At 38.3% G+C, this 26,548-nt stretch overlaps 1 protein-coding gene across 1 annotated transcript; it reads right to left on the minus strand.

Annotated features, from left to right (window-relative positions):
• Window positions 1-10,924: 10,924 nt before the first annotated feature.
• ptbp2a (polypyrimidine tract binding protein 2a) lies at window positions 10,925-24,675 on the minus strand. The gene is made up of 14 exons (XM_060870160.1): window positions 24,562-24,675; window positions 23,330-23,357; window positions 19,745-19,814; window positions 19,460-19,644; window positions 19,241-19,378; window positions 18,998-19,114; window positions 18,637-18,747; window positions 18,324-18,534; window positions 16,049-16,161; window positions 14,556-14,589; window positions 14,032-14,124; window positions 12,616-12,832; window positions 12,453-12,530; window positions 10,925-12,235 (listed from the first exon to the last, which is right to left on the minus strand). Exons 1-14 carry the CDS (start codon window positions 24,567-24,569, stop codon window positions 12,106-12,108), a joined length of 1,533 nt encoding a protein of 510 aa, XP_060726143.1. The 5' UTR covers window positions 24,570-24,675; the 3' UTR covers window positions 10,925-12,105.
• Between the last annotated feature and the right edge of the window lie 1,873 nt (window positions 24,676-26,548).

Consider the following 26,548-nt stretch of genomic DNA (forward strand, 5'->3'; position numbering starts at 1 on the left):
GTATTAAGTCCAAACACATACACAGATATGGATATTTGGAGAAAAGATAGTGGCACTGCTTTAAATCCCGAGCTCAGAATAACACATCTCTCTTGTTCCCTCTGCTTTTCTTTTTTTATGCTTCCTCTGATTAGTGAATTCTGAGAGACAAAACCCTTGCATCGAAGGCCTATTCTGTAGAAAATGCCCTTTGAGCTATCAAAGCCTGTATATGGACTGCAGGCAGTGGGTGACATTTTGATTGAGATATTCTGTCTCTGATAACATGCAAATTCTAGTGCAGCAACACAAGTTGGGCCAGAATAATTTATATTTTCCCTTGTTCTCTGCTCCACCAGTCAACGATGTGTGATGCTATCTATTACATTACTGTACGTATTTGCATTCTGAGTCTGTGGCAGGAATTTCAATCGTGCCACATCACATGTCCTGAAGGGATGGCAATCCCTGTGCAATCAAATCTCACCAGCTCATGTGTCCATTGTATATTTGAAGTTTATTTATGGTACCTCGCTATACTGTGTACTGATTACACCCAATATTCTTTATATCACACAGTCAGTCTGAAAAAAAGTGTAGTGTGTTGATTAAAGAGTATAGACATCTGAAATGTGTTATTTTATATTCATATATTATTATTAGTTTAGTTTTGATATTAGAATTATAAGGAATATTTTATTTTTGAATACTAGAATGTACCTACATGATTTCAAAATTTTAGCAAAATTTCTTGAGCTGCAGTGCACCTGAATAAACCCTTAATGGTAAAGAGACATAAACCTACATACATTTTATAGGCTTATTCTATTAGTTTTCAGTTATCATAAAGACTGCTTTTGATGTCAAGCTGACATTAAGGACAAGCGACACGTTTTTCAAAAGGATAACATTTATAATATTTTCCAAGCCAACATATGATACATACGTGTCATGGAAATTGACCTTGTTGCTCGGTGTACATCTAGTAGAGTAGGTCAATAGCAATAGCATGGTCATAATTTAGTCTCAGAAAAATTGTAATTCATTAAGATAGACGCCATGGAAATTCATAAAGAGGTTTTCATAAATATTGATTAAAATGTCGAAGTGCCAAGGTAAAATCTTCACTGAGGTACGGAGACACCTCAGAGCCTCCACTGTTGAAACTGATCACATTTGTTCAGTTATTTCAATGAACACTGTTACATTCTTCACATACAAGGAGCTACAAAGTCACAAGGTTATTCAAAGTTATTCAATGTGCTTCAGTCCACGCAGCTCAATCATAAAACATCTATTATATTTTAGGTTAACAAACATTTGACACTTGACAGTGATATTATGTCACCATTAAGAAAGACAGATGTCAGCTGAGGCCCACAGCAATAAGCATTTTTAGATGGTTTTAGATGGGGGGGGTTCACCTCAACCTCAACACCTCCAGGGTTGGGGGTTCGATTCCCGCCCCCTCCTTGTGTGTGTGGAGTTTGCATGTTCTCTCCGTGCCTCTGGGGTTTCCTCTGGGTACTCAGGTTTCCTCCCCCGGTCCAAAGACATGCATGGTAGGTTGATTGGCATCTCTGGAAAAATTGTCCATAGTGTGTGATTGCGTGAGTGAATGAGAGTGTGTGTGTGTGTGTGTGTGTGTGTGTGTGCCCTGCGATGGGTTGGCACTCCATCCAGGGTGTATCCTGCCTTGATGCCCGATGACGCCTGAGATAGGCACAGGCTCCCCGTGACCCGAGGTAGTTCGGATAAGCGGTGGAAAATGAGTGAGTGAGAGTGAGTGAGAACTTTACGTCAGTTTGTTATGAAGGGCTTGTGGAGGAGCCAAGGAGATTTTTGATAAGATAACGTTGATTATTATGCATGTACTGTAAGTGGTTTTGCAGCTATTCTCCACTATGAAATTTTTTTTCTTTTTTTGTCGTCGCTGTTCCTCTGCTTCTCACATGAGAGGACTAAAGGTGGAGGTTAGGGGGTGGCACCACTCTGTCCATCTGTGTAATTGTCTTGAGCGCTGGAAGTTATTTTCAGCCCAGAAAAAGGTTGGTCCCTTCTGTTATCTCACAAAGACTCCAACTCCAACATCCTTCCGACCAAGGCTTGTCTCTTTGAAGAAATAGTGCAGCTGGGAATTACCTCCACACAGTGTGTGTATGTGTGTGTTCGTTATTCTTGAGCTGAAACGTTTTGATCAAAACTGGTCTTTGGTCCAATATCTCTTTTAAAGCCATGAAAAGTCTTCTGCAACTTTGCTGGAGACATGAAGACTGTTATGGCTAAAATGTGAAATGGTTGTAAATGATCTTCTTTTTTTGCTTTTATCTGTCTGTGTGTGTTCAGTTCAGTGTTTTTTGTTAACTTTGCCACTGTGTTAATCCCCCTTAAAGTATCTGGTTCACACTGTGTGTTGGCTACATGTAGATTCCAGCTTACACCCTCCAGTTTATGTATTAATGGATAAAAATATAAGTGAAATACAGATTTGTGTATTTAGAAATTATTACACACACACACACACACACACACACACACACAGACACAGACACACACACACACACACACACACACACACACACAGACACACACACACACACACACACACACACACACAGACACAGACACACACACACACACACACACACACACACACACACACAGACACACACAGACACAGACACACACACACACACAGGGTATATAGTGGAAACAAATCTTGATAATTTTCCAGTAATGGATAATTTTTTTTTTACTTTCATTAATGTTGTGTTGTGTCACAGCACAATTGTGTGGACTGGGCAGCCAGAGGCAACAGAAGCATGTGCTGCTGTATACGAGTATTGATCCATCTTATTTCAGTGTTTTTCAGGAAACCCATTTATTTATTTATTTATTTATTTATTTATTTATTTATTTATTATTTTGTGCAAGTGCATCCACAGATAGAAGAGGTTTAAGATATAAAGACCAGAATATAAAACTTTTTATTGTAATCACTGATACTGTATATTGGCAGGTGATTATTTTATTAATTTTAAATATTATTTGACTACAAAATTTTTGCCACTGCTTTCATTTAAATTTCACTTTCTCTTTGCTCGGTTGCCAGAAAAAGCTGAGCGGAAAGAGGATTTCTGTGACAGCCACATGTTCAGCTGCTTAATTCTACCAGTCTGCCACTGGGCCCTGTTCAGAATCCTGCCCAGTGCCACCAGGCCTCATAAGAACTGGCATCAGACTTCCCTGTCAAACATTTGGCAGGGCTGCAGCATCATGCATCATTAAAACCTTCTGGAATTTTCCCTAGTTTAGCCAAGATTCGAGAAAATGACAGCCATGAGAGGTTATATGGGTATGTATAGAGAGTGTGGTAGAGAGCCATGCTACATATATCTCCTGCCAAACCTCAGGGAAACCCTTCAAATGAACTGAGTGAGGATAAAACAGCAAAAATAAGTAAGTAAATAAATAAATAAATAGCCCTGAATTGTTTTCAGGAGATGGTCGGTAGGTGTTTTAGCCACTAATGCTTCAGTTTGTCCTAAAAGCTATCAATAAATGGTTGTCTAAAGCTCACTTCTGTCTGCTCTAGCAAGGCAGCGCAGGCCTGCGGGGTGGAAAGCTCTGCCTTTTAGAGTGCAGCAGAAAGCAGATGTTCCTAAAGTGGTCCCTGGACTGACACAGTGATAAATGCTAATGGAAGTGATTACCTCAGAAAGCAAATGGACCTCTCTGCCACAGAGAATTGGCAGGGCCAGGCACAAGCCCACGGGGGCGGCAATAGGGATGGTGGGGGAGACCAGAATTGTACCCTGTTGTTCACCTCAGGTGCAGTTGGCAAACAGCTCTCTAAACACTCACTCAAAAACAGCAAGGGCTTAAATTTAAGTGTAAGGCTTCAAGGTTGGAGAGGCAGAGATTCCCATTAAATGTGAGGAGAGAGGGGGAAATTAAGGTAACTAACAACTGAATATTATATTATAATGGGAAAAGGAGGGTTTATTCCATACAAGACTTTTATTCTTTTTATTGTTGTTACAAATAAAATGAGATGCAGAAAAAAAATGTTTATGCTAACTTTGCATTATACAGCATCTCTAGTTTTACTAATACAGAATGTAGAATCATGGTTATGGCTAATTTAGCAAATACATAATTGATGTTGCATCCTCCTCTCTAAGGACTGTAAAGTGATGTTAGATTTAGCAGGACTTGGAAAATACAATAAGTACAAGCTTCATGATCAGAAAATCAATTACATGGTGGCTGGAAAGTGGGATTTTTATACACAGAACCATATTTTGACACTCTTACACAGGAAATGGTTTCTCTACACCGCAAAAAGAAACATAAGCCACAATTCCCTATAAAAGCTGTATGAGAAGCTGTGTGTCATCACAGACCCCAACCATGCTTGCCAAGAGAAGAGACGTAATGTTGTGTGGAATGATGTACAGGCAACCCGAGAAAGCTTCCACTGTGCATTCAATGACCCTGAGAAAGAGGAACCAGGAGGAAGAAGCAAGAGTTCTGCTTTTCCATCCCAGCTACATTACTGTGTACTGAGTGAGAGGAAGAAGTTCTTCATGCTGAGAAATGTATCTTCACTCTGTAGGGGATGAAAAATTCCCCAGGGATTATCCTCCCTGCCCGATACTCAAACAGCCTCTGAGCCCAAAGTCACTTAGCTGAGAGATCCCGGGGTGCAGGAGTACCACAGATCTCCTCAGAGCCCATTACAAACTACTCTGTGTCTCTCTCTTCTTCTCTCTCTGTCACTTATTCACTCACTCTTACATCACTCTCAGTGAAGAAACACTGTGACTCAAGGTTTCATAGATTAATGTCTAGTAAATATACACCATGTTGTGATTAAAATGTTAGTAGACAATGCAGTGGCACAGAAGACTGCAGCAGCTCACAAATAAAACACTGAATTTTTTTTTAAAGAACTTATCAGTTCTCCCTGTGCTTCAGGGGTTTCCTCCACGAATCCGAAGACATGCCGTGTAGGCTGATTGGCATCTCTACATTGCACGGAGTGTGTGCATAGGTGTGTAAGTGGTGTTTGTGCGATTGTACCCTGGGATGTGTTGGCACCTTTGGCTCCTGGCCCCGTGACCCCATGACCATGTGTAGGATAAGTGCTACAGAAAATGAATGGATGGAATTACTGTGCAAGGTTTTTGCATTAAATATCTGAGTTAAATGTTTAGTCCTTTTTTTATTATTAGTATGTAACCTGAATGTCACAAATCTTTCTGTTTGAACATTTCAGATGCACCAAACTGCTTGAAACATCCTACCTGCTGATTTCCTTATAAAATAACACAACAACGTAACTATGAGAACTGATGCCATTTTAAAGGTAATATCTGGTCACACTGAATATTGCTTTTGACTGGTACTGTTTACTCTAATTTATAGTGTTTTTATTTTTGAAAGCCTCCTTGTTTTACAGATATATTTTACTGATTTTGCACGCTTCTGTGTATCTCGTCTTAGATATTTGATACAGCACAAATATCAGTTGTAGTCTGCTCTACAAATTCTCACTGATGTGTGCTTTAACAGGCTTGACATTTCCCTCAGTTACCATGCCACTCTTCTCTGGTGTATTTATTTCCACAGACAAGCACCCCAGAGACCTAAGCTTACCTCAGATGTGCCATCACTAAATATCCACTAATTTTAACAGACCTGTGAGTCAGTTAAATTAATCAGCTAATTAAAGAATACCAATTATAAATGTCCTGACTTTATTTTGGTCCGTATCCTTTAGAATGTTTTTTGTTTTGTTTTTGAAATTTCTCTGAAACTTTCCTATATTTTTGCATTGAATATTTACTTTAGATATTTAATCTAGATAAAATGCACTGACTGAAAGGTCCCTTTGTTCATATTAAGTGAGTTGATGCAATCAGTAGTACTCGGTGATGGAACCTCTGTGTGATGCTAAAAGCACTCTAGACTGTAGACTGTGAGAATTATTAAGGCCAATTTACACTGGACCAATTTGGAAAACATTTCACTTGCATGTATAAACGAAGGGTAAAAATCACACAATCATGCTTTCTATATGCAGCAATCTTTTTTTATTGGAGTCTATAAATATAGCATGATTGTGTATCACATTTGCAGATACACATGGAGGAAAAGGTTAGGTCCCACGGTCCCTTTTATTCCCATGTGTTTTTAGTTACACTCGACTACAACCTGGTGTAGAAAACTAGTGTTATTTACATTTACATTATTTACTGTCCAGTGTTTCCCAAAGGAGGTTGGTTCCTCTGATGGTATCTCCCTTCTGAGTCTGGTTCCTCTGAAGGTTTCCTCAGATCATCTCAGGGAGGTTTTCCTTGTCACCGTTGCCTCAGGTTTGCTCGTTAGGGATAGATGCTAGGCATAAATAGTAATATAATTTTACATTTACAGCATTTAGCAGACACTCTTATCCAGAGTGACTTACATTTTTTTATTTCGGTTTATACATCTGAGCAATTGATGGTTAAGGCCCTTGCTCAAGGGCCCAGCAGTGGCAGCTTGGTGGATCTGGGATTCGAACCAATGACCTTCCGATCAGTAGTCGAACACCTTAACCACTGAGCTACCACATCCCAAATAAACTTTACAATTTTTATTCTATTCTATGCTTCTGTAAAGCTGCTTTGAGACAATGTCCATTGTTAAAAATGCTATACAAATAAATTGTCTCTATATGGTTTTCATTTGGACATTAGTTTTCTTCTTAGATATATATATATATAAAAATAAATAAACAAATATTAAGCATGATAATATATTGTGCCAGTGAGTCATATGATGAGTCATATTTGAGACTTTAATAGTGACAATGAGTGACTGTCAGTAAATTGTGCATATTAACCAAGCAGAACAACAACATGCAAACGACTTGCAAGGCAATGGGGTGGGTTTGGTTTGCTTTGTTCTCTCGGGTCACGTCTCTCTATTTTATAAAAAAAAAATTGAGAAGTAGTAATGGAGAACAGTAATGCAAAAGAATTGAAAAGGGAAGTTAGCGCAAAATGCAAAGAATAGGAGGTAAATAACTGCCAACATGGAACCGGAACAAAATATCTCAATCCCTTGTTTACAGTATTTCTGCAACTTACTGTAACATTGGTCTTTGTGAATTTCATTTTTACATAATTCTGCCCAAAAAGAGACTTTATGAAATCATTAGCTGAAAAAAAGTTAATGTTTTGCAAGATTTGATCAAATCTGCAAATCCATTTCAGTCTAAAGCTTTTTGTCGTCACCATATCAGGACGCTCTGTGCTGGGGGAGGGAGATGAAGCCGGTTTTTGCTCTGTAATGTGTCCTTGGGGGAGATTAGATCACTAATGGTGAGTTCACCTCACGCACTGATGTCATTCACAACGACAGCATGGTCCTCAGAGAAAAGATAGGCCATCGGTCGTATCTCATTGTGCCAATAATCTGCTCATTAAATCAATCAGTTTGTTAAAATCATGAACATAATCACCAATTATCCAGTGCTGGAGATGTGCCGCCTTCTAACCTTTTGATATCACTGCATCTAGATTTCGTGATCAAGATAACAATGGCATTTATTAAGGAAATATATAGTGTCACACACCGAAAAAAGAAAATGAGGGAAACAGATCATTTCCAACAGTAAAAAAGAAGGAATAATGTACACCCCCAAATGATGCAAAACATGTAAATGTTTCAGATTACAGTGGAGACTCTGGTGGAATAAAAAAAATGCCAGCCTCTCAAGTAAACACTGACAGATGGCAAGTACGCACTATGGTTTGGTGCACAAGATATAAGAACAGCAGAGACAACGATGTGCTAAAATCCTCATTTATGTGGTCTCACCAGAGCACAAGGGCTATATAAAACTATGTCATGTACGAGGGCTCATTTTCACCTGCAGAGAACAACACTTGAACATTCTGGAAATGCCTGTCTCTGAAGTGAAACAAAAACGGAGATGTAAAGCTACAACTCTGAGAAGGTCACTGCAGCGTTGGTTACGGTACTGTAGAGGTGTCTGAGTGTTGGGTAATGTGAGCTCTCCATCATTTCTCACAAGTAATAACATGCAGTGGGGTTCTACTTTACTCTTGCTCTCGTTGAGTCAACTAATCCCAGCTCCTGCAGACGATAGTAAAAGGAAAACTACAGAGAAGAAGGGTTTTTAAGATTAAGAATTAGTTTTGTTTTGGGAGCATCCGAAAGCAGCAGTACAACTAAGCAGACATTAAGCTTCTCTATTTTCTGTAAGTTTTTATAATCACTATCCCATTTGTGTAATCTTACAAAAGTACCTAACATACTTTAAAATATCAATAAAACAACTTGTGTACACTTAAACTTACTTTCTGGAACATACTGCAGTTTTCTCCAACTCGTGTCTCCTTGTGAGGTCGACAATTCTAGCTTATTTTCTCTTAATTTTCACTCTGCTGCTGCAATCAATTAGCGTCTATTAGAGGCTAACTTTATACGCCGCATTTCCTCATCCTACTCTTGCTGTCCCAAATCACTGGAAAGTGATGCCTTGGGCAGCATTAGAGACAGAACGTCACATCTGCTAAAAGTCCATGTTCCCACACTAACACCTCAACACAAGATGAAATTATCCATGTCAGAGGCATCACAATATGTGACAAGCGGCTAGAGGGGAACTTGAGGAATGAACACAAGCCCTGATATTGACATTATTCAGGGAAAGCCCTGAGGCAAAATATTCACTGTGAAGCAGTGCAATAAGCCTCATGTTGCGTCCCATAGCTCAGCCCATGAGGGAACTATTGGTATAATTGAAATAAATAAACTCAGCATGGGGGGGAAAAAAAATAATAGTTTTCACCACAGCCTAACCAGGTTAACTCTTACTGTAAGTATAACCCCCTTCTCACTTTTGTACCTTCACATAAATTATTTAAATAAGCGTAGGAAGAGAGTCATTTGCATATAGATAAGTCAGTTTAATATTGTAAATTACCTTTTTAGGTGGCAATCTAGAAGATCTGGCTTTAATCTCTGAATAAACGTGTCATCGTGGTTCTTCTTGAACCTGCAGAAGGGTGTGCTGGGGAGGTGAGTCACTGTGTGTGTGTGTGTGATGGGTGGTGAAGGGGTCGGGGGGAGTGGATGGTATTCAGGGAAGGGATGAAGATATCACAGAGAAAGGTTTTCGATTCATGCTGCACCTCCCCTGTAATTAATAGATTATTTACGCATGCACACTTCTGTCATTCTCTCCCTAGGCATCTCATTAGTGCTCTGACCTCTCTGCCCAGAACCAGAGCTGCTTCCCTGACCACAGAAAGACTGCCATCCGCTCACGGGTGGAGAGACAGAAGGGATAGTCTGATGGAGAAGGGAAAGGGAGAAAAGGATGAACTTGCTGTTCCCAGTTGCTGAGGCCTGCTGTCAGTATTAGCATGCGCAACCTCACACTCATCCTACGTGGCGTGGAGTGGTGAGAACTTCAAGGACCTCACTGAGAGAAAGAAGCTGCCTGATTATTCAGTCCGATTCTACCTGCTCAGAAGGAGGACAAATGGAAGACTTCTATCTGATTGGAGGTTTAATACATGTGGGTGTGAGATTCAAGCCATTCAGTACAGAGTTAATCACAGTCACAATGATCATGATGGATGTTCATGATGGTGCTTATAAAAAAATAGCAGGCAAATGCTTGTGTTACATTGATCGTCATTATAACAACTGTATATTAAATAGTTTTCTAGACATCAAATGGTCCTGTAATAACATTCTGGACATAGTGTGTATTTATTGCAAACCTGTACCATTGTGTTCTACAATAGGCCTTCATGCATATTTAGCCAAGCAACTCTTTTCTGTCATGCCTTGCACTAAGAGTCCTAAATGAAAGTTAAAATGAAAAAGCAGCATAAATGACCAGGCAAACTGAGAAGTATTCAATAAGCTTGATGCGTCTTATCATGCATGAAGTCATTACGTTGTGTAAAAGCATGGAAACCCAGGCCGTTCTCTTCATAAGAGAGATGGTCTCACACTGCGCGTTAATACTTTGCTCGATCAATGTAGCAAGGAAAGCATTTCTGGAAAGCTCGCTTTGCCTGCGTAATCTCATCTGCAACCCTCCAATTCCCACTGACTTCACAAGCCTTGCTCCAGGGCAAGCGGGAAGGCGAGCAGAAGCCAGTCACATGCTCGGATTTCTCAGCCCCCATCCCACCACTGTGGTGACAGCAATCACCATGACAATACCAAAACACACTGCCACGCTGGGCCAAGTGAAGGACGACCTCAGTGTGAATCAGCCTCAGCATAAAGAGACATGAGGATGGCTGCTCTGAAAGGAACACAGTCCAAATCAATAGTGCCATTATCAGGAAGTCTGAGCTGAATTAGATGTCATGGCACCCAGGACAAAAAGAAAAGGGGAGGTTTGGCGACACATACATAATGATTATATAAGACTACATGTCAATCAAGCACCTGGCCCTTTAAGAGATGCAAAGGGTGCATGGTAGTGGTTATGATTCAGTCTGTCAGAATGAACACAGTATGGAAGAAGAGCTGTTCTACATAGGTGGTGCGTTACCATATAAACACAGTCTGAATGGATCAGGAAAACAGAATTTCTCATGAGTGCACTAATGATTTTAACAGAGCACTGGCCATTATTTACAACCCTGCTTATGACTAGTTAAAAATTCAACAATAATTGTGCTCATAACCCCAAGTAGTAATGTGTATCCTATTCTTCACTGAGGAGAGAACAGTAAAGGCAGAGCAGAGACAGAAAGACAGGAGAGAGTGAGAGAGAGTGAGTGAATACAGAGCTACAGAAGTATTTATTGAGCATGCTACAGCGGTAAAAGCAGAGTACAAGAGGGATAGAGGAGCAAAAAACCAACCACAAACACAACCAAGACAATCCTTCTCAACAGTGTTAGAAAAAAAACAATCTTTTTAATTGTGCCACATCCAAACTGCAATTTTATGTTTCTAAACATGTATATTAAAAAAAAAAAACTATACAGAATTTAACCACCGTCTTAAAAATGTACAGTCCAGTCATGTGAAATACAACCATGGAGCGTTGGTGGCAAATGGGTTTATATCTCTTGGTAATGGTTACATTTTTCCAAACCGGATAAATATCAGTTTGCTTATAGGATTTGCTTCTGGGAAGTACAAAACAGGGAACTTTCTAAAAATCTGAATGCTCAGGAAATTAAGACTAAAGGCACAAACTTTGGTCCCACCAGGTTGTCCTTATTCTACATACTGTTCATGTCAAACTTCAGGCTCATGTTTATCTTTTAATTCATGCAACAGCTGTTCTCTAAACAAAGATTCTCAGAACTTATCTAGGCATGCAGAGAAAACGGGTGTATGTCCAAAAACAAAACAAAAAAACCCCCAAAAACTAAACATGTTCAGTGCCTACTATGAAAAACTTAAATTTGGCATACTAAATTATAAGCATCTGAAAATGACGTGGATACAAGCTAACAGAAATCTGCAGTGACCATTAAGCATTAGGATAGTCTGGTATATACACGCCACTGGATCTTTTTTATTTTTTTATTATTCCATAAGATCCACAATCCAAGCTGAACAACAACAAAACAAAAAAAAATGGTCAAAAAAGCAAATACATGGACTTGAGCTTGGAGCGGCAAGATTTCACACACTGTACACAGTTCACACAAGGGAAAGAAAAACAAAACAATTGACTGACTTTTCAAAACCATTAACACATTCACAACAAATAAGCCTGTGTTGCTATGCGGTGGAGGTCTTGCATTTATGACAATTTATGGAAGTGAAAATCTTTATGACAGTTTGTTGAGTAAGGCACATTCTTTGTCAACTAATCAGGATTACGAAGACTCAACCTCCTGTAATGAAGAACTGGGGGGAGGTAATACAGGGAGGACTGCTAATAGGGTAAAGCATTCTTTTCTTTCCCCAAGACAAATCTGGTTTCTTTTTTCACTCATTTTCATTGGGAATGACTGGTAAAAGAACACAAAAAAAAAAAAAAAAGTGTCAAAATGTGGTCCCCAGTGTACCAAAACAGTCAACAGGTAACATTAGAAAACATTAAACCTGTCTCAGCTTCTTTTAAATTGTTGATTTGGAGAATGAAACCCTCAGATGGTGATTGTTGCCCATGTTGTAGTTGTGTAGGTCAATCAAGCACTGAATGGACTCTTCAACTGTAGATAATTGAATTAGAGCCATTTTGCGATCTCTGTGCAAAAAAATAAACAGTACATGGTTAAAAATAAGAGCCAAAACTTTCACAGTTAACATTAGACATTACATTAGATAAACAGCTCCTTTTTACTAAAAAAATAATTATATATATATATATATATATATATATATATATATATATTATATATATATATATATATATATATATATATATATATATATATATATTAATAATCCCAAACAGAACTTACTGGAAAAATTTGAAAGCTTTCACAGTGCCTCCGGAGTTATTGAACAGTACTCTGAGGTCATCTTCAGTTATGTCTTGCCTGTACAATAGACAAGATAACGGGTAAATATTTCTGAAATCATAAATAAAGACTAACCGTAGCTAAGTGAGAAAGAAGCACTCACGGGATGTTTGACAAATGAAGGGTGGCAGAGGGAGGAAAGATGTTCTGGAAGTTTTTGGAGCCAGGTTTTTTGAAACGATGAAGAGGAGAATTGGTGAAATCCTTGGTAAGGCCTTGATCATCCAAGCCATCTCTTGGTAACTGCACAGTCTGATGCTTGGACAGTGTCACCCGGATGATTTTTGAATACATCTTCTGACCATTGAGATGACTCATTGCTAGAGGTGTACAGGACAACCATGAGATAATGAGATGCCACAATTGGGGTGAAGAAAAATCATGTCCCATTTAGACATTTTGTACCACTTTTACATAACCTCTACCAACACCAAATAAATTATACAGATGTTAATGCCACATGGTCATTATCTGCTATACTGATTTCAACCAATATGTTTGGCAGATGTTCACTAATTTCTAATGCATGGTTCTCAGCAAATGTAATCTGAGCATTTACAAGTAGGCAGCGCTTTTCATTTTTACCAGGTGCTACTCTTGTGAAGCATTCATATATGATTCATGCTCTGCTTTAGTAAATAAGCTACATTGTGCCAATATCTACACTTATATATAGCAACATTAACGTGCATTAACAAACTATCACAGTGGTAATGGGATTTGCACTCTTATACCCAGTGGCAGCTGAACAATGTTTGCATTTTAACTAATACCAGAGTGCACTGCATCAGTCTGAAACAGAGCACTGCCACTGACAGGAAGAAAGCTGTATTGGGAAATTGTATCACATTAAAGAGGTTTTTCCTCCTCTCAACAGTTAACCCAATATCTGTTCAACTCTTAATACCTGAATATGATAATTAGGAAAAGGGCACATCCATCATCATACCGTAGAAATGTGTTTTAATTTGAGTCACAGTCCTATACAGTCTAATTTAAACAAGTGCCAGCAGATTGTGCAACCCTCTTTTAAGGGCTTCAGGCAACTTTACACAAAACTTTTCTGTCCATACTGATGCTAGACAACACAAGGTTAAAAGGTATTATCTTTCCAGACTGTACAAGCATAGCGTACACATTTAAATTATTAACACTCTAGTAGCAATTGCGCATTGTGTTACTTCTACTACTGTAATTTTAGATATTTACAAGGGCCTCAAAAATATAGTGCACATAAACCTGCACGTTTCAAGTCAAGCAATTGACCAAAAGTTTAAGTTGTTCCCTTTCCTTGTGAAAAGACTTTAAACAATAATGATGGCATTCTACCCCAAGTTAAACTTTAATAAGCAACTCCTTTAAGAACTGCAGTCAACTCTAAACTATTTCCGTACATGTCAGTAGATTTAAGCCTATAGAGAAGTTTAATAAAATAAGAAAAATCTGTGATCAGATTTTTAGAAATGATTCCTTTTCCTAACCGTCTTGTTCTTAGACAAAATCAAGGAATTAATCTTACCAAGTTGGGCCTGATTCATATCTGCCATCTGTATCAGTGCACTATCTTTTTTGTTGTAGAGGATCTTCACACGCTGCACATCACCATACACTCCTGTATTATAGCAAGAAGCAGCAAGAGAAGCAGGAGGAGGAGTAGGATGGAAAGGGAGGAACAGTTAGCCTTTAACAGGGTGAAACTTAGAGTGGAGAGCTAGAATCATCATACAGAGAGTCAGAACATTTTCCTAATGAAGAAAACTAATCACAGTTTAAACAGAAGCAAGAGATTCAGAGGGTCCCTCAAATAAAAATACATTTAAATATAAGCTCTGAGATGATAGTACATGCAGAAACATGCATGCTTTAAAGAAAAATCAAAAAGCACTTCCAAGGGACAGAGAGGGAAAAAAAAAGAACTCAAAACTAACAGCAAAAAGCAACAAAAGTTATTAAAGAAACTTAAAAGACTAAATAAAATATGGGGGAATAATAAATAAAAAACAACAACAACAAAAAACAAAAATAGTGCTAACAAGAACATACCGAAGAGGGTAAACAGACTTTGGGGCGTAACCATCTTTAGAAGGAGAGAAGAGCAAGCAGCGTGAGACAGGTAGAGAGAAGAGTCGAGGAAGAGCGAAGATGAACAGATCATCCATAACGGAGGGTGGTTTCCCGCAGAATGGTGAGGTGGTCATGGATCATGGGTCAAGGCAGTTAATTTGGGGGCAAGTTCATCCGAGGAACATATTTGTTCAAGCACAGTGCATGAACAGTGAGGTGTGGCCAGGGTGGGGCAGAATTGGGAGAGGCAGATAGGAATGAGGAGGGAGGGATTTAAAGAGATAGAGGGGGGAGAGAGGAGAAAATGTGGAATGATTGGGGAGGGGGAAAAGGGAGACAAATGCAGAATAAAAAAAAAAGTGGGGACAAAAAATATACAATACAGGTCAGTACACAGGAAATGCAGGAGTTTGGTCAGAAAATGGTTGCTCTATGCAATTACAGATTACAAAAGCAAATAATTGTGCCAATGTAGAAACCCTGCATTAGGGTTGGATACGTTACTTAAAAAAAGGCAACAAATAATATCATGGAGGGAAAAAAGCATGCAACAGACTTAAATATAAGAGAGGCTTTAGAATGATAGATTTGGAATGCAAGTAAATTGTTTAAGTTTTTTTTTCGTGCACTAGAATATGGCCAAATTCCCTGTAACTGCCATGCTACTGAAGAGTAGAAAACCACCATTGAGTTATGGCACAAACAGAGAAAGCCTGAGCTGGCAAACACACTTGACACTTTCATTACTAAAAAAAAAAAAAAAGGAAAAAGGAAAAAGTACCACATTAAATTTCGGAGATGTTTGAGAAGACAGGTTAGTTACCACTTTTATATTTTCTATAAGTTTTCAGTTTCCAAGATGAGAAAGAGCCAGAAGTGAAACAAACTTAGACAGATAATGAAAAACATTTAACCAGTTTCATAAAGCAGACAGAGAGAAAGAGAGAGAAATAGACAGAGTTAGAGACAAATGACTCATTTTGAGAAACAGCACAAATTTAAGGATTAGGCAGGGCCATGAAGAATTTCAGGGAGAAAAGTAACTTTCAGAAAAGACAAGTCACAGGCAGACATGCGAGCTAAATGTGTTCGCTCAAATGCTTGAGAAAGTGTTTGAACTATCATCACATAATGAGCAGTTTAAGTTCTTGATGTATTTCCAATTGGGTCAATCAAAAGGTCTTAGGCACAATGATTTGGTTATTTGAATCTTATAATAAAACTAGAGCTAAAGTTTATTAATTGTAACTAAATAAGCATAAAGGCTAATGTCCCATGAAAAATCCAACCAAACGGATGCAATTCCAACCAGCCTTACTGCATTTGCTTCATCCTTTGTGCATTATACTGATCATACATGAACACAGAACAATGGCATGACTAAAAAGCAACACAGTTATGTAGACTGAAAGGTAATGGAGGCTACTTGAAATGAGAAGCTTCAAAAAAAAAAAAACCCAAACAAGACTGACCTCGTCATTGAGATTGCTAACCAGGAGCACTCCGGTACCCGAGTGCCCAGACAGAGCAACTCGTCCTGCTGCCGCCGCCGCTGCCGCCGCCGCACTCAGGGGACTCAACGCACCTGCAGTTACACAAAGAGCTCAGAGGGGGAACTGCCAACAGCAACAAAACCACATTACAGCTGCTCAATATACAAAAAGAATTAAACAATAAAGATGGCATGTTGTTTGCACCATGATTCAATAACTATATGAAAACTATATATTAATAAAGAAAACAAATATATAACCCACACACACACACTTATGGTGTTAGTATTATTTTACCATTCTTCTGCTAATACCAAAAATTAGCAGAACACCTAATCATAAAATTTTATGGCAAAGCATGAAATGAAATAAGTTTACTGGGTTTTAGTTATTAATTCCACTTATTGTAACACCCAAGTTAGGCTGCCCGCATTCCTTTTTTTCTTGTCGTGCCACCTCTCATTTTTCACTCCTCATGCGCTAAAATGCAAGATGATGGAAAGTTGAAAAGGTAAGTCAATTGAAGCAGTACAATAAATAATTATTTATTATGCATTATATAACAAGTGATAATTTTAAACCCAGTGGGCAGAATGCAGCTATACACACACCAAGCCAAATTTCATTTTACTGGCAAGCTTCGTTTGATCGTGTACCACGCTAATGCAGGTCATTTGAATGGTCAAAAACGGAAAGCTTCCAAATCACATGAATTCACGAAATATTTTAGTAAGAACACTACTGATACTGGGTAGGGACACCATGCTATTAACACAGCCTCAATTCATGTCATGACTGCCACCGAACATTGGAAATATTCCTGTGAGATTCTAGTCCATGTTGGCATGACTGCATCATATTTACACTACAGATATTTCAGGTGCACTTTCATGCTGCAAATCTCTTGTTCTACCACATCACAAAGGTGTTGAAGTCTTATCTGGTTCAATGTGCTGTGCATTTTGAGATGCTTTTCTTCCCACAACAATTGTACATAGTGCTTAACAGAGCACTAATGAGAAGTATAGGCAAGAGTGAAACGCTTGAGCTACACAATAATTAAAGTGTATGGCTCCATCCATCATCAATTAGTCTTTGTCCACACACGATGCCAAGCCATCGTTCCATGCTCTATCTGCTGCATTCAGGTGACCAGACATTTATAGAAAATACCAGCTCAGGTCACATTATGTTTGAAATGTAACATGGCAGCAACAGGATATTACTTTGTTTAGTGTTATAAATGATTGTCTGCAGGTTCCATAAAATTCACCCCATCATATCAATTGTACTTACATTCTTAAACAAAAACCTTGTCTTGTGCATAATTCAAACATTCCCTCTAGAAAATACACAATAATGTCCAAGAAGACAATTTATCTACATTGCTAATGACAATTTATATTTTATAATAAATAATATATATTTAAATTGCCTTTAAAACCTTTTCAGTCATATAATTTGCAGTCAAGTTAACAAAATATCATTTTGTGTTATGCTATAAGCAATTCTCTGGTACTTGAGGATTAAAGGATCCGATCTGATTTTTTTTCCTGATCCAGGCTTTTCTGCTGATATAGCCTCAGGGTTGCTACTGAATAACAGATCTCTGCTATCTCTACCACCAGGTATGCCCTTTATTGTCCTTACTTCATCACAATCATCCATTGAATAAGGCAGAAGCCCAGGTTACAAGGTAAACCAGAGTTCTTCCATGTTACCTGCAAAAGGGCAACATGGCTGCATGCCTTTGTTCCAGCAAAATATGAGACAACCCCAAGTCATTTGAAGACTAGAATCATGTGTGACTCCTGTTGGGGTAGAATGCAAACCTGCAGACATGCTGGTCCTTTGCTGATAACACAGAGGACCTCTGGGGTGAACAAATGATTTATGTAAACGTTCTCACTGCTAGCAATCATCGCACAAGGCAAAAATCAAGTTCATATTTCAGATTCATCAACTTCCACTAAATGGCAACTGAAACGTACAAACTGAACTCAACCTTTTTATGTGTGCCCACTGACTTTAAAAAAAATAAATAAAAATCACAATTTCTATTCTTTCTCAATGATGAAAAAAATGGTAAACTCTCGGTCAAAGATTACTTCCATTATAATTACATTCCTTGTACAATGCAGGGTTGAGGGCTTACACCACATTTAATAAACACGTGGGACCTAAACGTGCAAGTAGCCGAGTTTTATTATGCGTCTTGCCGATCAAGAGAAGGAAAAAAAAAAGAGGGAGATACCTGGGATCTTACCGAGCAGTGAGTTCGAGTCCTTGCCAAAGGCCACTGCCACTGAGGGGTCCACAGCAGGCTGCCCATCACCCGCCGGCAGCTCTGGTCTAGTGTAATCCCTGCTCTTATCATTGTTGTACTTCACATTCAGGTTGACAAGCTTGGAGTAGTCTATACGAAGTGTACAGCAAGCATTGTATATGTTTTGACCATCGAGTGCCTAAGAAAGAGAACAAGAATTACTCACATATGAAATCTGTTGTACAGCACTGTACAAACCTGAGCACTGAGGGGAGATTTGACAAACAGATCCAACACCCACCACTTTAGCTTGCTGTGCACTCGTTGCATCATTGTATTGTAGCAAGGCCTGAAACTGATTGTTCTTTGTGAATGTGATGATTTTCATAACTGTGCCAAACTTTGAGAAGATCTATTGACAGAGAAAGGAGAGAATTGAGAAGATCTATCAACAAAAAAGGGAGAAAGCATACAAAAAAAAACAATTATACAAAGACAACATGATAATGTAAATTAATTAAAAAATAAATAAATAAGACGTCATTTGTCACAAAAATTTAAAATAAACAACTAAATAAAATCAGGGCTCTGCTTAAAAGATTTACAATTTTAATTCAGAGGAAGAAAAAATATGATGAGATTGCCATTTATAGAATGCCAACCTGCTGCAACACATCTAGAGTGACAGGGTAGAACATGTTGTCTATGATAATCCTCAAAACTGGACTGCTGGGTGTTGAGAGCGTTCCATCACCGGAGCCTGATGTGGGTGTTCCAGACTAAGCAGCAAAAATAGCAGACATCAAAACTCCAGCATGAAAGACTAAGTGGCACCAGCATTGTTTATCTAACATCCCATAATAGCACTGACATACTTCATAGGGTTTGTGAAAAAGGTTGGTTACCTGGTTTGTCTCAGTCTTGAGCTCTTTGTGATTTGAATACTGAATGAAGACTGGGACATTTCGAATGTGGGGTGTAACAGCTGAATAGTAGTTCACCATGGTTATAGCTGCTTCTTCCGTGCTAAGCTCAAGGAATGCCTGGGCAAAGCAAAAATGAAAGACCTATTTAATCCTTTATTACACTTATTAATTAATTACAAATGGTGCTCAAAAACTCACCTGGTTTTTGCCTTTCAAGGTAAGGATATTAGTGACCTTTCCAAAAGGCAATCCTAAGGCGATGATCTCCGTTTCTGAAACCTCACTGGGTAGTTTCCTGATATGGAGAACGCGTGATGGAGGAGCCTCTCCAACCCTTTCTTCAACTCTCAATTTTTTGCTGTCACTTCCATTGGATGTGCCATCTAACAAGTCAATGCAGAAGAAATACACATTTGTCACACGATTTGTAATAACTCTGCTTTGTTCAGTAGACAGAATCAACGAATGCGGTGCCTTCCTTACCACTGATACTGCTCATCCCAGAGTTGGGACTGTTGTACATGCTGCTGGACAGCAGCTCATCTGACCCCCTCTGAATAAAGAAAAACAGCAAGTGAAATAAACAAGTGTCCTCCAGTGACACCTTTTGCTACTGTTAAGAACATGAAACAACTCTGAAAACTGTTTAAATTCAGGACACATAAAACACCAGCTCTTATTTTTCCTAAGGTGTCTTTTTAATCTCGTATTGTCTGGGATGTCAGACACAGTCATCTCATCCTAAGCTCAATTAGATCCCGTAAAGCCCCAAAATGTTTATAGCAATAGCCGGTAAGTAGCTCAAAGTGAGATACTAGACAAAGCTGCTCACAACAAACAATTCCAAAATTTTTCTAGGTAGGCATTTGTAATTAAAATAGAGAAGAGAAGGAGGAGAATGAGGAAAACAATAATAAAGTTGTGAGTTTTCTTATTTGTGCTGCTCAAAATAATTCATGGCCCTTTTACCTTTTAAAAAGCAGGGTTATCAAATAATTGTTTATTTTAATTTTTTTTAGTTGAACAAATCATGTTAAAATGTGCCTTAAGTGAATATAATCAAGTTTCCATCATAATTAAATGGGAATAATAAGCGATAAATTCAAAGCCATAAATGCTACTAAAATCAATGTTTTTCCCATAACTACTTCCACACAAACAGGTTAATATCATTCTCTGGGGAGGAAAATTTTGTTGGTGGAACACAAACCAAGTTAAGAGATCTGCTAGCAGAAGGCATTTTGGAGAATATCACAATTTTCCTAACCATCTTAGACATAAACAGGCCCCATTCAATTACTGCCAGTCTAATATTATGAAAGCCGGAGATGGAAACTTGAAGTAGGCTTAAATCTAATATCCAGGGGACAGTTCTAAATCTTCTCTATTTCTTCAATGACAAATAGCCACAGAATATCAAATAACACATTTTAATGGCCTTGGCATTTTCTTTTTCATGCCAAAAAACCATGCTCAAGTTACCCGTGATTTATTTGTCTTTGTTTTCAATGACATTATACATCCTTAAACATTAAAGTGAAATGCAATTTTGTAAACATAAATGTTCCAGACAAAGGCATATTAAGATATGTCAGGCTAGAACTTAAAGAGCTGGGTCTGAAATTAACTTTAGTCTTTTCTTAAACAAAGGTAAATTCTGTCATTATCAGGTAAAATTGTGCATTTCATTATCCACTTGACAGAAGGGTATGCAAGCTGTCTTACAAATAGCGTTCTTAGATGAAGCACAAATTGCCACAAGAGCTTTTTAGATGCCATTGGGAATTATTGCATAAAGTATTGAAAGTTTCATGTTTTTCCAATTCTACAATGTGAAAATAATTATATCATAACTTTTATTTTTGTGGTCAGATTATATAGTGACCAACACTCCTGAAGTGATGCCACAACCCTATGCAAAATCAATGTCAGTAATGACATTTATATAAAACAAAGTATTTATTTCAACAATATACATATAGCTACCAGCCACGGTTCCCTGTACCTTATTTAGACAATTACCTGGTCACGTAGCTACAGGTCAAGCACTTCCATGCAAAACTCCTCTTGTTTACAAAAATGCCTTGTGTGTTGCCTCTAGTATTTCTTCATTAAGACAGCTCAGAGAAGAATGACCAGATTGGCTTTAGCTGACAAGAAGACTACAGTCACTGGAATATCTATTCAACAACCACAGTGAGCAGAAAGTAATCTCAGAATGAACAACAGGTTAAACCTTGAGATGGCTGGGCTACGACAACAGACCACAGATCCAATCCTGTCGGCTAAATAAAGGATCCTGATGCTACATTAAGCATACTGTGGGCTCAGTAAAAGGGGACAGCGGACAACTGTGAGACACTCCAATTTTGAAGAGTTTCTTTGACACTCATAAGAACTTCAAGTACTTACATCCAAGATTTATCTGCCCTGCTAACTCTAAAAATTTAGTTGAATGCAGGCCAATAACATTTGTATACTCTTGGTTTAGCAGTACAATCAGGCTAGCAAATAATAATTTGACTGCACAGTGTCAAACTGAGATCCCAGGGGGCCTCCAAGACCTAAAACCTGTGAAGTAACAGCAACATGGAGCATTTCAACCAACACCCTGACTGGCATAAACTAAATGCATGGACACATTAAAGGAAGCATCAAGATGCATTTAAATTAAGTGATTTCACTGCCAACATTGCATATAGTTCACAATTCCATATTAATTTTAAGTACAGATGATAGCAAGTATGCAAACGTTATACTATATCAAGTTTATATCATACTTTTACTGTTGAAAAGTATGCACACACCACCCAGTTAAATAGAGGCAGACCATCCAGTAACCCGAGCAGATTGTTTGTCCAAGCCATTAGGCTCTCTTCTTTTGATCCAAAGAAAACAGGCAAACAAAAAAAAACCTCACCTATAACCTTGGTATTATTTGTGGTTAATTGTAATGCACGTCATTGCTGCGTATTCAAGTATTTTCACACTGCAATTAAACAAAGAACCTGCTTTTGATTGACATAATACACAAAAATATGTAACAAACATTACAGAGTGCCAGATTAATATTCCAGCCTGTATGAACATTCCTATTGTCAGAGCGTAGGAGTGAAAAAGAATTGTCTAATATGACAGTAAAAACTTGTGTTGTACCTTTATAATAATCTAAAAGTCCATACAGAAATATGTACATTATTTTTTCTTAAACTGGTAAAAAAAACAAACAAAAAAAACACACACAACTGGTGAAAAATGGCAGGACCAGGTGAAAAATGAAAACCGATGCAGCACAGACGTGACCTGCACATACAGTGTCACTTAATCTACAAACCAGTGGTACCCAATTTGTGCCTATTGTAGTTTTAATGGAGTTGTCCCAAATTTATTGGAAACATATTGTGCATTATCTCTCTTTGAACCATGAGTTTGGTGTTTGACCACCTGCTCCCTCTCACATGAGAATAAAAGCCATTTAGTCCTGGTGCACACCATGAAAGTGGGGGTTTTCTGCATCAAAATACTACTAGACATGGCTTCTCTTTTTCATGTTTTCACATGAAGTCAGTGAAAACATATGTACATATGTACATGGATTCATGTACCCAAGAAATACAGGCACTTCAGATGTTTTTCTTGGGTACATGAATCCATGTTCACATTTTTAACCTACAATTGTTGGACATTGGGAATCATGCTCACAAGCAACTCAACTGCTCTTAACCACCGTAAAATTTGTTTAAATAATCAGCAAACAAAAATACAGCCCTCCGATTAAAATAGTACATCCCCACAACAAATGGCACATCCCCACAGGTGGATGTGGTAGCTCAGTGGTTAAGGTGTTGGGCTACTGATCGGAAGGTTCATGGGTTCGAACCCCAGGTCCACCAAGCTGCCACTGCTGGGCCCCTGAGCAAGGCCCTTAAACCTCAGTTGCTCAGATGTAAGCCACTCTGGATAAGGGTGTCTGCTAAATGCCACAAATGTAAATAATGTCTTAGAAAAGAGAAATGCCACAAATGCAGTTAATAATGTCTTAGAAAAGAGAATAAAGACAAATCTTACCTTCACACCAACTGCAACATCACTGATGCTGAAAACCAAACAATAAATAATCAGACAAGAGTATTTTAATAGATGGATAATTCTATCTAAACTGAGCTTCAGTGGCAATCAAGCTCTGTGATCATAACTAAATGAGCTGCAGATTTCAGATGTTTTGTATGGATTAATAAAGCCGTTAATTGTTTTCTGTACATTTTTATTTTACAGTGTTGTCTTTGATGGATAATAAAAACAAAAATCTTTCAGATGCTTAACTCACAGGTCTTAAAAAAATCAAAATAAATAAATAACTTATATCTGTAACATAAGTGTTTGATGCTCTCTATAATGAGCGCTTAGATACTTAAGTTATAAACACTACAGTGGTGTTGGCGCATCACTCTCTGGCCCAGTCACTTGGCCTAGCAAGTTAACAATATAAAATAGCTACATTATAATGCCGCGGCCTTTAAAACCTTACTTCAACCACTAAATGTTGTTGTATGTCCTGGTTACTACAAATTCGGTCGCATTGTGTCTACCTACGTGTGTCTTTCTACCGTTCGTTTAAGCTTTAACCACGCGTTTCCTAAACGCTCATATTAGCTTTGTAGCATAAAGCAGCGGGAACCGGGAGATAGCATGCTAGCACATTTAGCTAGTTGTGTCGATTGCTAGCTAGCTAGTTAGCATCAGCCTGTAAAACTCAAATGGTGTGAAAATAAATGCACCAAACACTGGTTTGTAACTGTTTATATTTACACGTATAACACGTGAGTTCCACCGTTACTGCTAAAAAAAAAAAACGTAACTATAATCTTTTCCAACAAATTAAAAAAACAAAAAAACACGCTTAGCCACAATGCTAGTCCAGAGTGCTAGCTAACTAGTAAACACACAGATCCCAGCTACAGCCAATTCAAGCTTAACATATTTAAATCAAGTTAGCCTTCTTTACATTTAATGTTATTTAATTTAATTTACTGATAAATACACTGACGGACGCACCGACGTTTATACTGTTCTTATGTAATCTGTGAAGGGGCGCGCGCGCGCACACACACACACACACACACACACACACAATGATGCTAACTCCACGCCACGCTCTGTCTCATTTTGTAGCGATTCATTCAGTTAGCTTACTAGCGTGTTAGCAGGCGGCGTATCTACAGTAATATACAAAATTACCAACGGGTCAAATTTACAAAATAATATACGGTTAAAAACAAGAACGACATTAATCAGTTTACCCGTCCATCGCTGAAAACTCTCTCTCCGCACCCCAGACAACAACAGCAACAATTCTTCTAACTGCATACAAGGCAACAAAATGGAGGCGGAAATAGTTTCCGGAAACCCCGGAAATCCACGAAGGAAGGAGATTATTTATTTATTTATTTATTTATTTATTTTTAAATGGAGTAAATACTGAAACACTAAGGTGGCAAATACATACATTTCTTAATTTATTTAAAATAAATCTTAATAATTAAATCTAGAATTCCCATCCTGGCTATAATTAACTTTCGTGCGTTTATTGTGGAATAGATCTTATTTCTTGTTGCAGTTCTGGATAGGGGTTCATCTTACTGCCAAAGTCTAGTGTGGCGGCAGGTTTTCATTCCAGCCAATTAGTAGTTATGCCTTATAGTTGAATGGGGAACAATTTAACACTGATTATACAAGTGGAATTAGATCTGACTCCTGCCTGGATGGAATGAAAGGACTTTTGCAGACTAATGTCCTGTATTGGGGAAAGGGTTGCCAAGGCGCATCTGGACCTTTCCACTGATAGAAAATTGACCCATTATGATCTATGATGGTCAGAACACCTTGCTTCCTACTCAAGCAGATGTGTCTAAAATGGATGAAAGGTTTTAGTACCTATAGAACACTGCAAAATGAACCTTGTCATGGCCAATATGTGCACTACAATATGATTCAGACTGTGCATTGTATTTGGCATGATTGTTTAGGTGATATACCGTACTACCAAACACACAAATGCATACACATTTGACAATGCCCTGTATTTCTATTTCTTTGCTGTTTACACATCTTACTGACTGGAGAACAATCAGCGTGTGTTTTAGATGTCCTTCATTGTTTGAAGTTACACCAATCAGCCATAACATTAAAACCACAGACAGGTGAAATGAATAACAGTGATTATCTCATTACAGTGGCAACTGTCAAGGGAGGCAGGACGTGAACAGTCAGTTCTCAAAGCGGCTTTGACAAGGACCATGGACTGGTTAGAGTGCCCATGCTAACCGTGTCCACTGTCGAAAGTGCTTATAATGGGCATGTGGGCATCTGAAATGAACCATGGAAGAACTTGAATCATGGAAGGATCTGTAATACTTTTTTTTTAACATCACATGGTCAGCTGAGTGTGTGTACCTTACTTGGGGAATCGAGGGCACCAAAATGCACTATAAGAAGAAGGCAAGCCAGCAGAGGCAGTGTGAGGCTCTGATCAATGTTCTACTGATAAACCTTGGGTCCTAGAATTCAAGTGGGTGTTATATTGACACATACCACCAGTCTAAACATTGTTGCAGACCAAGTACTCACCTCTTTCAACAGGATAATGCACCAGCACAATATTAGATAGTTATATTACAAGAGATTTTGTTATGGGCCTGTTATTACCAGATTACCTGGAGGCTGTATTGAAATCTCTATGGATATCTATTAGGTATATATCAAACTTTTATATTGTATATGTTTATCCAGAAAACATTTCCCTCACATTGCAGCAGATATGAGGCTAAATTCATAGCAAATGCTAGCCACCTGCAGAGAGTTTCTTACTGCACCTAGAATTAACAGTTTATGGTATAATTTAGACCAGACACTGGCCTTAGGTGAGGCTGGCCGACATGGTGGACATCATTACCATGGCCTACAGATAGGTTGGACACCCAGGGCATCTTTATGAAGTGTCTCATCCTCTTTGGTATTATTTAGAAGTGTACCACTGCAGGGATTCTGTGCTGATTATACCTATTGTCACAGTGCACTTTCATCAGGTTATATAAGGTTAATATTGCCCTTTTGTAGTGGCGAGCGCAGGGGTCTTCTGTGATCATTTTAGATCATGTTGGTGACTCACAGCTGCAAGGTTTGGTATTAAGCAATGCTTGAATTCTGCAGAATTTCCACAGATGCCACATATCCACTGCAACTGTGATTGGTTTCTGAGGTTAAATGAGGTTGAATAGTAAAGCAGAT

Source organism: Tachysurus vachellii, chromosome 5 (genome assembly GCF_030014155.1).
Source record: "Tachysurus vachellii isolate PV-2020 chromosome 5, HZAU_Pvac_v1, whole genome shotgun sequence".
Taxonomy (NCBI): Eukaryota; Metazoa; Chordata; class Actinopteri; order Siluriformes; family Bagridae; genus Tachysurus; species Tachysurus vachellii.